At 31.0% G+C, this 14105-nt stretch overlaps 3 protein-coding genes across 3 annotated transcripts; 2 read left to right on the forward strand and 1 right to left on the reverse strand.

Moving 5' to 3' along the window:
* Window positions 1-3287: 3287 nt before the first annotated feature.
* Window positions 3288-4489, forward strand: LOC111033192 (protein ALP1-like). The gene is made up of 2 exons (XM_022313834.1): window positions 3288-3292; window positions 3607-4489. Exons 1-2 carry the CDS (start codon window positions 3288-3290, stop codon window positions 4487-4489), a joined length of 888 nt encoding a protein of 295 aa, XP_022169526.1.
* A 997-nt stretch (window positions 4490-5486) lies between these two features.
* On the reverse strand, window positions 5487-6539 carry LOC111033202 (uncharacterized protein K02A2.6-like). The gene is made up of 3 exons (XM_022313846.1): window positions 6213-6539; window positions 5946-6158; window positions 5487-5864 (listed from the first exon to the last, which is right to left on the reverse strand). Exons 1-3 carry the CDS (start codon window positions 6537-6539, stop codon window positions 5487-5489), a joined length of 918 nt encoding a protein of 305 aa, XP_022169538.1.
* A 1310-nt stretch (window positions 6540-7849) lies between these two features.
* On the forward strand, window positions 7850-11057 carry LOC111033212. Its single transcript, XM_022313857.1, has 2 exons — window positions 7850-8076; window positions 9748-11057. Exons 1-2 carry the CDS (start codon window positions 7935-7937, stop codon window positions 11043-11045), a joined length of 1440 nt encoding a protein of 479 aa, XP_022169549.1. The 5' UTR covers window positions 7850-7934; the 3' UTR covers window positions 11046-11057.
* Window positions 11058-14105: the final 3048 nt, after the last annotated feature.

Raw genomic sequence — 14105 nt, forward strand, 5'->3', positions numbered from 1 at the left:
CTTTAAATGTTTATATTATATTATTATATTGAGCACTTGTTTTTTACTTTTTTTGATTTTCAATTTTTAACTGTGTTGTTAAGAACTTTTATAAAATTGATAATATTTGGGCTTGGTAGACCGCGTCGCACAACTTGGCAACGTTTCATTAAATTTCGACCGCAGTCGTGTCATTTTTCGGATGCAACATAAGACCTTTTGTTCTATAATGATCGTCCGCAATCGTGTTGCAAAAAAGGTGAAGCGTCCGCAATCGTGTTTCACCCACGCCCACAGGGGGGCGCTATCGCCCACTTTGAGAAAGACCTACCCAATGATTTCATTTTCGTCCATACAGCATATATTCAATTTATAAAATAAATATATTTAGATTAAATGTTTTCATTTAATACATTAATACTTCATACATAAGTATCAAAATTTAATAGAAATATGTACAGGATGTAAACATTTTACTGTTCTAAATCAAAAAGTGTTGAAAAGGACATTTTTTATGATTATTTAAAAATGTAATGCACTAAGCACCACCTAAGACAATTTTAAAGTATAGACTCCTATTTGAATCAAAATATTTTTATAAAAAAACACTCAAACACTTATACAAAAAAATAAAATTAGCTTTGTAATGTGTATAATAATATGTATTACAGTGCGATAAAATTTTTAAAAAAACTTTCAAATGAAACAATTCACTCTATTTTTCATAATTTCTAATGATAAATTTTGCATCATGCAATTCATTGAAACAGCCTTCATATTTATAACAAGTTTATTTGGTTGGATTAAATACCTATATTGATAAATAAGAATTTTAACTATATAATATTATACATTTATACATTATATACTATCTATATAAATATGTAGTTATTAAATTATAATTTATTTGTTCTGCCTTAAGAAATTATTGTTATGTAAATATTTACTTGGTTGTAGTGAAACCAGCAACCCACAGCTCTTGTTTCTCTGCCTCTAAAACATGATGATAAAGAATCTCTGAGGGCAGTCTCATAATCGGTAATGATTATCTCCGGAGAAAGGTTAGGAAATAAGTTTGATTTCAAAAAATCAAAAACACACTGGTATGAAATTCTCGTTTTGGCCTCAATCAATACATAATATGCTATTGGAGTAGACTACAAAACAAATTGTATTAAGTATATTTTTTATATAGTATAAATACTAAATACCAATTCAATTGCATTAAATGTTAATTAAATAAAAGTAACACATAATTATCTACCATGCAATGGACACTAAGCATTTGTTTTCCCATGTTTGAGGGAACAATTTTAAATGTGGCGTCAACATGGATTTCCCGAATGTTTTTCTCGAGAACTTCACGAACTAGTTGTGGACAAGCCAATATTACATTATTTTTCCCTATTAATTAAAACGGATTAAAATAGTGATTTTGTGATATACCAAATTAACTCGAGTGGAGGACCAAATATAAATTTATTACCTACCTATTAAGCCTATATAATTAAATATTTATATTTTTACCTTCAATATCACGAACACAACCACGAAATATAGGGCTATTACAGCATGAGAATCGATTTAGTTCACCGTTGTCAAACCGTGAACCTAACTCTGGTAACGACTGTGGTAACGTAGGCAAGGAGGTTCTTCTTACATACCGCATAAAGCATGATTCACACTAGTCAGACACGTACCGACAGACACCGTACCGTACCGTTCCGATACAGACATGGTCAATTCATACTATTCAGACACGCACCGACAGACACCGTACCGTACAGTTCAAATAAACTATACTTATTACTGCTCCCATACCTACATTTTCGTTACAACAACGTAAAGTGACAATACAAGTTTCCCTCTTTTCTCCTTTTTTTATATTTTAAGTTTGAAATATGTTTAAAAATTTTACTACCTGCGATTTGGCAATGATTGCTATTGCACTAGACGAAGAAGAAGAAAGGAATGTGCAACGAAGAACATGGGTTCATGATATTTTGTTAAAACGGCACATCGAAGGTGAATACATAACTTTGTAAAAACAATTAACTGACCACGAAGAAAAATTTTTTAAATACTTCCGTATGACAAAAATTCAATTTAATGTACTCCTATCAAAAGTTAAAACTACAAATAGAAAAAAAAATACAAGTTTTCGTAAAGCCATATCACCAAGAGAAAAACTAGCTGTATGTTTAAGGTAAGAAAGTATGAATTTTTTAACAAATTAATTACGGATACTTTAAGATATAATGAATTCTAAATTGTTAAATTTATTAATAAATTTAAAAAATATTACAACAATTTATGGCAATCTCCAAAAAAGTATAAAAATAACTATACTATACTATACTATCAAAAGAAACGAAAAAAAAAAAATAACATAATAAACTTCAATTAAAAATCCAAAAATAACTTTTTACGTAGGTACCACCTTATTTTATTTTTAAATTTAACAAACACTATATATAGTGAAAATAAAATAAAAATAAATTCTTGAAGATATCCTTTAGGATGAAAAAAAACTAACAAACTTACTTAAAATTTAAATAGAATTAACTGTATTAAATTTAGTTTTGATTATCATCGGGAGAAAATGCATGTAAATAACTACCACATGATGATGATGAAGCTGTTGAATCATATTGTATATTTTGAATAATAGGGTTAGATATTTCATGTAGTGGATGTAGGTATGGTTGTGGAACTTGGGTTGATTGTGGGTGGTATGAATGCTGACGATGGTGTATTTCCGGATTGAAATTGTTGTTCTTGGCTAGATTTAAGTTCATTAAATTCCAAATCAGAGACAATAGAAAATATTTTGGCTTTTGCTAAACTTTGATTATATGGCGTAAATTTTTTTACTGTTGAAGCCATACTTAAAAAAAAAAGATCTAAACCATCTTTTTCAGTTTCAGTTTCCTTATTTTTTTCTTTTGTTTTTATAATATACTCCATTAATGTCGCAGAAGCTGATTCTGTAGGCTGTTTCCGTTTACGCATATTTGTCTTATTTAATTCTTTTTGTCCTAAAGATAATTTTTCACTGTGTACTTTATTTTTAGAAGATAAAGTGGTCGGAGATTCAGTATTAGTTAAATATGTTATAGGTGAAGTTATATCTAAGTCATTATCAGCTTCTTCCACCTCAACTATTCCGCTTTCGTCATTTGTTTCATTTTCTACGTCACTAAGGGTATTTAAGGAACTTATAGTATCCCTTTCTCTCATATGAGGCCGTAAAAAGGACATTTCTTCTTCATATTTCCACTTTTTTATGTGTTTTGCTGATTGGCCAGATGTCGTTTGTGATTTTTTCATTGCCCTTCTAAATGCGTCCCTCAAATTGTTCCATGTTTTCTTGCAATCATTTACTATATAAATATGAATTACACAATATTTAAAATGTTACTATTTTATTGTTTTATTAACTAATTTCGAATGTTTAGTTTCAAAGTTATAAAATTGCATACCTACAAAAATTCTGAAAACTTTTTAGCAATAATATAATTTTGGTATGTAGGAGTAGAAGGATGCCATTTCACATTTGTTTACAATAAAAAGCAATTTTTTAGATTTTATTAATTTTAGTTTTAAAGTAATTGTTTTCTTTTATAGATTTCTGGAAACCGGAGATTCTTTTCAAACCATCTCTTTTAGTTACCGTTTAGGACATTCAACTGTTCAAACAATTGTTTTAGAAGTTTGTAATGCTATTATTTCTAACTTGAAAGAAGAATGTATGCCAATACCAAATGAAGATGATTGGAAAACCATATCTAATGAGTTTTGGGAAGTATGGAATTTTCCCAATTGCATTGGTGCATTAGACGGCAAACATGTTGTCATTGAAGCTCCACCAAATAGTGGTTCACTTTATTTTAATTACAAGAAAACATTTTCAATCGTTTTAATGGCTTTGGTTGATGCGAAGTATAAATTTATTGCTGTAGATATTGGGGCTTATGGGAAAAGTAGTGATGGCGGAATTTTTTCCAGTTCAAAAATGGGTAAAGCTTTTGAAAAAAATAAATTTAATATACCCAATGGTCGAACTCAACCAGAAACAAGTGAGATTTTACCATACGTAATGATAGGAGATGAGGCATTTCCTTTAAAAAGTTATATTTTAAGACCATACCCCGGCATACAAATTCACAGTGATGAAACTAAAAAAATATTCAACGAGCGACTATCACGTGCGAGAAAGGTTGTAGAGGATGCATTTGGTCAGCTATCACAAAAATTTCGTGTATACCAAAGACGCTTAAAATCATTACCGGAAAATGCGGATAAAATAATTTTCACTACGTGCATTTTACATAACTTCATAAAAAGTGGTAATGAAAATCAATTTGTATCATCAATGTCCGAACAACTACCTAGACATATTACAAATATTCCAAATCAAGGAGGAAGCGCACCACAAGTAGCCTTTGAAGTGAGAGAAAAATTCAAACAATTTTTTAATTCACCTGCAGGTCAAATCGATTGGAACTAATCAATTTTGATAAGTTTATGTACTTTTAAATACTTATTAAAAACTTAATACTATTAATTATTAATAATGTGTCTATACGAATAAATTAACTTAATAAAATCATTTATCTATATCATATATGTACAACGTTTTTTTATATTTCTTGTTAATATTTAAGTTAATTTAATCTATTCTGAGATTTTCCTATACATCATAAAATGTTCAACATTTTTTGACTAGTTTTGAGTTGTTAACGGTCATTTTAATTACAACTCGATAAAATGTATTTTAAAATTAATTCGTTAGGTCAAAAAGCTTGAAAATACTAGGCTCCTAATAAATTGTTACAATGCCAATTGAAAAATATTAAAAATACATAATCACAATTTTTTATATGAATATCAAGTTTGAATTTTGACAAAATACGTAAAAATCACGAAAATGTGCGAAATTAATGTAATATATATTTTAGTTAATATTACCAGGTATGCCTATAGAAGTAGAAATGTTTTTCCAGCAGGATTCTTTGTACACATGGTCACTATATTTTTTGTGTGACAATGCATAGAGACATTCTTGATCTCTAACGAGTTCAATTAATAACTCTAAATTCATCACGTGTGAAAAATTTAAAAAAAGTGAAAAAAATGAGAAGTTTATATAATATGTAAGAACTTCAAAAGTATGTGACTGCGAACAATTTTCCAGTGAATGACAGCAGACGGATATTATAATATTATGTCTGTTGCTCATTCACACTTATCATACAGACCTGTTCAGACCGGATCAGACACGTGCCGTCCCGACAAAACATTCTCGCGCGGAATGCCGGACAGACTCTGTCGGTTCGCTACGTGTATGAACGGAACGGAAACGTTTAAATGTGAATCACTGTATTTAAACAAATATTAAAATATTTTCCGGAACGGTACGGTACGGTGTCTGTCGGTACGTGTTTGACTAGTGTGAATCATGNAATATATTGACATGTTACAAAATTCTAAATCATGCATTGTTCTTAGAACTTATTATAACCATATCTCTCAACTTTTTTAATTTTGCGACCATACCTTGTAATATTACTGTCTCTTTTTTCTTGCACATTAATATTATTTTTTTCTTTTTCAGCTAGAATGTTATCTTTTTTCTCACCCATATTAATCTCATCATCAAAACCATTAACTAAATCATAATCTTTAACTTTTTTAATGAACTTTGAATTGCGCCTCAGTATTTTATCATTCACATCTTTGACTATATAAGATCTAGGGTACTTTGTTTTGTTAACAATTATACCTGGGAACCACTTTTTGTTAAGTGCATTTTGAATGTAGACTTTCTGACCTACATAAAACTCTTTTTCTTCCTTTCCTGCATTTTTATTATAGTTCATTATCTGTTTATTTTTATTTTTAATTATTTCCTCCCTAGCATCAACAACTATTGGTTTTAAACATTCTTCATTAAAGTTATTTACTAAAGACCTTAATCTTCTACTTTGCAACAGCTGAGCAGGTGAATAATTTAGACCTGTTATAGGTGTGTTTCTGTAATTTAGTAAGTATATGTTCAGATCACCACCTTCTTCACCAATTTTTTTTAACATGCCCTTAACTATGTCTACCGATTTTTCAGCCAAGCCATTGCTTTGATGAAAGTATGGACTGGATGTAATTAATTGTATATCCCACTGTTTACAAAAATTTATAAATTCTATACTGTTAAACGGATTATTGTCAGCAACAATATTTTTGGGTATACCAAACCTACTAAATATTTTTTTAAGTTTTTCAACAACATCACTAGTAGTTTTACCTCTGATTTCTTCCACCTCTAGCCATCTAGAAAAGTAATCATTAACTACTATATAATTTTTTCCTTGGAACTGTGCAATATCCATACCAATTTTTGTATAAGGTAGTTCAGGAATATCATGACATAGCATCGGCTCTTTTACCTTAGAACAGCTAAATTTTAAACAAACATTACATGACTCTATAAAGCTTTCTATATCTTTTTTCATGCAGGGCCAATAAAATAACTGTTTAGCCATCAACCAGGTTTTTGTCATGCCTAGATGTGTACTATGTAGCATTTTAATAACATAACTTCTTAACATTTTAGGTACTACTAACCTCATTCCAAAATATATTAAGTCATCTTCTAATATTAATTCATTTCTTAGTTTGAAATAATGCTTCAATTCACCACCATGATTGCATTTGTTTGGCCAACCAGTACTTAAATAATTGACAATTTGGCTTAACACTTCATCTTTCCTAGACTCTTTCTTAAAATCTTCCTTTTTTATTTTTTGGCGGCACTTGTTCTCCGGTCACCGCGACTTGTCCAGAGAAAAATGCCGCCCGGTGGCCGAGGATCGAACCGCGATCGGCTGCGTCGCAGCGGACGCGTCAGACCACTCGGTCACCTCGTTCCCCTAAAATTAATTCGTTAGGTCAAAAAGCTTGAAAATACTAGGCTCCTAATAAATTGTTACAATGCCAATTGAAAAATATTAATACATAATCACAATTTTTTATATGAATATCAAGTTTGAATTTTGACAAAATACGTAAAAATCACGAAAATGTGCGAAATTAATGTAATATATATTTTAGTTAATATTACCAGGTATGCCTATAGAAGTAGAAATGTTTTTCCAGCAGGATTCTTTGTACACATGGTCACTATATTTTTTGTGTGACAATGCATAGAGACATTCTTGATCTCTAACGAGTTCAATTAATAACTCTAAATTCATCACGTGTGAAAAATTTAAAAAAAGTGAAAAAAATGAGAAGTTTATATAATATGTAAGAACTTCAAAAGTATGTGACTGCGAACAATTTTCCAGTGAATGACAGCAGACGGATATTATAATATTATGTCTGTTGCTCATTCACACTTATCATACAGACCTGTTCAGACCGGATCAGACACGTGCCGTCCCGACAAAACATTCTCGCGCGGAATGCCGGACGGACTCTGTCGGTTCGCTACGTGTATGAACGGAACGGAAACGTTTAAATGTGAATCACTGTATTTAAACAAATATTAAAATATTTTCCGGAACGGTACGGTACGGTGTCTGTCGGTACGTGTTTGACTAGTGTGAATCATGTATTTACACATAACCGTTCCGTGTCCGTGCCGTCCGTTCCGTGTCCGGCGTTTTAAATTTGTTTACTTGTTATGAAATGGGCATGTTTACACATGTCCGTTCAGTATCCGTTCCGTGTCCGTAATTTTAGATTTGTCGGAGACAATGTTTTGGGGAATTTCACTGATACGGATATGAAAAATACGGAACAGTGTAAACAACCGTCAGTGCCAAACTGCCAATTGACAGCTTGATCGGTTTGTTCTTACTTACTCGCAAGACGTATTTGTAAAATTTAAAAAAGTTTAAAAAGTTATTAAAAAGTTGTTTTTTTCAAAAACTTATACACCAAAATCTGAAATCATGTGTACCAATGCCGACGAAAAAATTATAGAAATGGTTCGTTCTCATATAGAATTATACGACCTTTTACACCCAAAATATATGGATACTGCTCATAAAGACAAAATTTGGAATTCTATTGGAAATGAAATAAATCTAACAGGTAAGTGGTATTTGTTAGTACTTAATTATGTATTTTTTTAGTATAGATAACATGTTTTTACTAAACAACTATTAAGAATTTATAGTTAAATTATTATTTAATTTAAAAAATTAATAAATTGTAAAAATGATAAATTTAATACAAGCATATTATAGCATATTCAAGATTATATTTTAATAATTGATATAGGTACACATTTGAAATGAACAACTGCTAGTCGCTAATGACAATAGTATGTCATTTACATAAAAAACTTTAAGTTATTAAATTTTAAAAAACACAACTGTTAAAAAATAACTTATAATTATTATTTTTGCTGAATTAATATAATAAGTTCCTATATTAAGACGTAATACACAGTAAAATTAAATAGTAGTAAGTACCTAATAATAGATGCGTTTTTATGTTGTTAAATTTTTTCATTTTGCCACGGTACAGACCCTGCTGGAGAATTAAAAAAATCTTTATATAATTCTCGTGTTGCAAACGCTGCCCGTCCAGCTCCACCGCCTTGCATAGGTATATTATTTAGAGTAATATTTGAAACGGGTTCATTTATATTTTGAAAAACTTCATTGGTACAATTGCTGTATTTTTTTATATAGTTGTGAAGAACGCAAGTCCATATTTTCTGGTTTAGACTGTATCCTTCTGTTAAAAATACAAAATTTTTGTACTAGAATTCCAAAACAATTTTCGACTACTCTCCGCGTTCTACAAACACGATAGTTATAAATTCGTTTGGACAAGTCGTCAAGTTGCTTCCCAGGATACGGTCTCATTAAGTACGTTTTCAGTGGAAACGCTTCGTCGCCTAGTATAACGTACGGTGCAGAAATATTGGTATTTGGTAGAATTTCATCATTAGGAATATTTAATGAACCATTTTCTAATGATTTTCCTCAATTAGAATGTGCCAATATACCACCATCGCTGTTTTTACCGTAAGCACCCACATCTACTGCTATAAAATTGTAATTTGCATCCACTAATGCTAGCAAAACAACTGAAAACGTTTTTTTGTAGTTAAAAAAATTAGATCCAGAATTTGCTGGAGCTTGGATAGTGACATGTTTGCCGTCTAGCGCTCCTAAACAGTTAGGAAAATTCCAAACGTTCCAAAAATCATTGGAGATTTGTTTCCATCGTTCTTCAGTTGGTTGAGGCATAACTTCAGTCATCAAATTGTTTACTATACTTTGACAAGTGTCAATTACTATTTTATAAACTGTTGCGTGACCTAGGCGGTAACTGAAGGAAATTGTCTTAAACGAATCTCCTGTCGCTAAAAACCTAAATAAAAAAACAAACATTTTTTATAATTATAAATATATTATACTTATATTAGATTCTGAGGAAGCGATGAATGTATTCAATTTACAATAATGTTTTTTTTATTTTTTTATTTTTGTATGTCATCGTCCGTTTGGGGCAGTAAAAACTACTTCGATTTTCTTCAACGTAAAACTTTAATACAAGGCTTCTGATATGTTTTTACAATAACAGTTAAAAACATTTTAAAAATAAAAAGTTACAATTTTTTTTCGACTTTTGACAACATTTATCAAATTAAAATCTAATGAAAAAAAAAATAATTTTAAACAGTGAATTATAAAATAAATATATTTTTTTAAATTTTTATATAAATTGATATTTAATCTCTTTTTTTAGGAAAAATATGCAAAACTCGCTGGAATAGCATTAGGGATAACTATCGAAAATCTATTAAAAAAACAACAAGTGGTCAAGCATTTAAAAAAATTAAAAAATATAAATATGATGATCAGCTTCAGTTTTTAAAGCCTCATTTACAAGAGAGGCGGGATACTTTAGGAAATTTAAAAGATGTGAATAACGATGATTTAGAGAATTCTAGTAATAACAGTGAGGACGATGTGGAAAGTGTTAGCACAGTTCAAAATATTGAGATTAATATTAGTGGTAATACAGATGGTGAAGATCAATTACCAAAAACTCCAGAATATCAATCTGCAGTTCGCAAATGTACAAAAAAACGTACAACCAAAACTCCGGAATCGGCTTCGAGTACTTTAATGAAGTATATAATGGAAAAAAGAGAAAATGATATAGCTAATACTACACAAACCCATTCTGTTGATGCTTTTTTAGCAGGCCTTTCACCCACACTCAAATCATTTACGCCATACTATTTAAACATAGTGAAATCAAAAATTTTTTCTATAGTTCAAGAATATGAAATGCAAATGATTGTAGACCAAGAAAAGAAAAAAACAACTTTTATGACACCATATCCCACACAATTGCTACCACCTCAGCAACAGTTTAGTCGAGAGTTTAATCAAAACTTTCCATCAAGTTCTGCACAACATCTTAACCACAATACGTATCCTAGTACTCAATTACAGAAAGAGATGCCATCACCAAGTGTATCAAATTATTCTTCTTCACCACCTTCTCCACAAGTCAGTCACGTTGCTTCAATTAGTAATACGAAAAATATTATAGAAACACCACATGATATTAGCTCACCAACTACATCTGATTATTCATCCACACCATCTCCACAGTTCGTTCATCAATTTGTGTCAAATAATTCACAAAAATCTACTTATGTACCTGTGCTAAACGATACTTTAACACCAACTTCAACTCTGTATTCATCTCCACCACCATCTCCATTTCTCAACAAAAATATTGGTTCATATATGAGTATTACTCAAAATCTTACACATTTACAAAGGACCCAAGATATGTTAATACCAACTTTGTCATCTTCACGTCCACAGTTTGATCGAAATATTTCAAATCAAACCAGTATACAACCGCAGCAAGAAATATACTCAAATTTACATGCAAATGTGTGTGTACCACAGTCAAATAATAAATTTAAACATCCAAAGACAAAACTATACAAAAATCCAGAAGAAAATGAGTCAGCTGCTAAATATTTTGCACATTTTTCAAATAAAGATAATAATATACAATAATATCACATAATATAAAATTACCTACCTTTTAAATACGATGTTTGTTGAATTGATTGTTATTAAGTTTTTTTTTTTTAAATTTTAAATTGCTTAAAATGTTATACACTACTTTAGATATATAATTAAGAAATATATTGTATGATTAATTTTATTATTCTCAAATTAATTAATTAAATTATAATATTGTTAAGTCAAATTGTAATTGCATACAGTTTGGTTGTATGTAGGTTCATATTTATCTATACAGTATACATACCTCAGACAGACAGCTAATCGTTCTTTTGGTGTTATTGCTGGTCTCCAAAAAGTATCTTGTTTTTTTATATCATGTTCAATTTTACTTAATAATAAATTAAAACAGTACTGTGACATTCGAAAATATTCAAAAAATTTTGTTTCGTGATCTACCAACTCTCCATACAAAGTTGCAAATTCGCCTTCAATTTTTCTTTTTTTCCATAAATCATGAACCCAAATCCTTTTTTATTTGTTGTTCTTTTCCTCTTCATCCAGCAGCAAGGCAAGTACCGCTAGATCTTCTAGCGATTCGTCTACACTTCCAGTCATATTATAATTTTTTTCAAATACCCAAAAGCCAAAACAACAGTGAAAAATGGAATGTAAAAAACGTGCGTGTGTTCAGTAGTTAGGTTTTAACTGCACTGAACGGGCACGGACAACGGATACTGATCGGACACGGAACGGTTATGTGTAAATACTTTTGCACTGATACTGAACGGACGTTACGAAAACGCAACGGACACGGAACGGTTATGTGTAAATAGACCTTTACGACCAATACATAATCGCCGATTACGATAACGCTAATTGCCTATTGAATTTATACAGTCCAAGATATCCAGATATAAATTGCAATACGTATAAATGATAACCACGAGTATCAAACGTTCTTATTCTGTTTCTATCGGTTCGCAGTCAGACTCTGTACATCTTTTCCTTAGCAATGCCACCTCCTGTGCCGCTTAAAGCTTTAAATTATATGAATGTAGAATGCATGTGTATAATATATATATGTTATAATATTCACATATTAGGTATAATCTTTATTAATATATTGAAACCTGTCTACAACGGGCAATTATTTTGGTCCCGTGACTGTCCATTTTATACAGGTTTCACTGTATCAAACATTACAAAAAATAGCTATAAATTATTGTAGACGATTGAGATAGAAACATATATTTTCTGGTTCATAAATTGCATTATTTACATTTAATAAAGGACAAATAAATTAAACTACTTTGGCAATTATATATAATATATAAAAATGTAATGTTATGCAAATAAATCATAGATATAACTATGAATTACTTATAAAAGGTATTAAAACAGAAAGAATTTTTTTAATGGAATGTTTTCGAGAGGAAACTTTGAACATAATATAATCATTAGGAAAGATCACAACTAAAAAACTGGCACACTGGACTTCTGTATAAACTAAAACAATTTCTCCCTCCTCCCTACTTCCTATTCTTCAAATCATATCTAGAAAATCGCCACTTTGTGACTAAAGTAGGCTCAGAATTCTCAAACCTTGCACCCATCTTAGCGGGCGTCCCCCAAGGTGCCATTTCGTCACCAATTCTTTATAACATATACGCCGCAGACCAACCAATTTCTCCTAATACATCAGTTGCTGAATTTGCCGACGACAAAATCATCTTCACCTCTAATGAAAACCCTCTTGTCGCCAGCCAACATCTACAAAATCATCTTAATGAGATGGAAGTATGGTATTCAAACTGGAAAATAAAAATAAACAACGAAAAGTCTTAATAAAGGAAAAAAAAAAGAAACCTAACCTAAAATGTACATAATGTAATGTAAAATTAACCTTTAATATCATGTCGAGTGTTACCGCTGGATTGCTACTCACCTCACGCATTCACAACAATTGTATTTTTTTAGCCCATATGCTTATTGTTACCTTTATTACAGATTGTATATATTATTCTAATAAATGTTAAAAAAAAAAAACAATCATTGTTGTTGTTCATTAAATCATATAAGAACACATTTGTTGATTGTTCAAAATAAAAACTTAATCAATGGTCAATGCACATATACATATTATGTTGTCACATATCGGGTATCGATTTGTAGCCATGTATGATGTAGGTACATAATATTATGGAGATAGAAATGTCGGACAACAGAGCTACAAGAGCATGGCCCGATGGTGCACATTTGAACTTTAATAATAGTTATAATATTATGATATACTATGTAGATCCGGAACTGGATGCATCAATCGTTTTTAATGAGCTGAAATATGCAGGCCCGACAAAAATCAAGTGGGAAAGTCGTGATTTCACCGCAGGCATTGTAGTGCATATGACTTCAACTGGCGATACACCCGTCATCGCGGATTTGAACTAAAACGAACCGGCCGTTGCACCTGGCCAAGATGTCATTATCAACGACATCTACATAATATTAATATATTGACATGTCATGTCCAGTCTTCTGCCTTGACCAAGTGTGCGTCCAAATGCCAGCCATGTCGCTATGTCGCGACAGTCGTTTTTGTATAGCATCACGTATTGTTTTATTAATTACACTGACGGTTTATGGCCGTTTTTGTTACATGTCCGCCTTAGCCGTGTCATCTTAATTTCAATGTGCATTCGTATTTTGTTGTGGCACATTCTGCTTTGAGTGTTACTGTATTTATACATTTTATCATCTTATATAATATGTGGTATGTCTCACGTTTGTTTGCGTTCCGTATCGCTGTGTTCTTGCATGCCGTTCTCATACAATGAGAAGTAATCTGTCCTTTTCCGTCCACGCATCCCTTATACCATGGTATAGTGGTATACTACTGTCGTATTGCGTTTTCGTCCTTTGTCGAGTCGGTCACGGTGTAACAGGATAGTCATGGTATCGGCCCACTGAGTTTCATTAAATTATATATTTCTATACTCATGTTTGTACTCATTTCTCATTACAATAAAAAGAAAAAGTTACCACTTAACACTCATATCTGGCCCATATTTTGAGTGGCCCACCGAGATTTCCTCGGTAGCTTGCCGATCC

The sequence above is a fragment of the Myzus persicae genome, unplaced genomic scaffold (assembly GCF_001856785.1).
Source record: "Myzus persicae strain clone G006 unplaced genomic scaffold, MPER_G0061.0, whole genome shotgun sequence".
NCBI lineage: Eukaryota > Metazoa > Arthropoda > Insecta > Hemiptera > Aphididae > Myzus > Myzus persicae.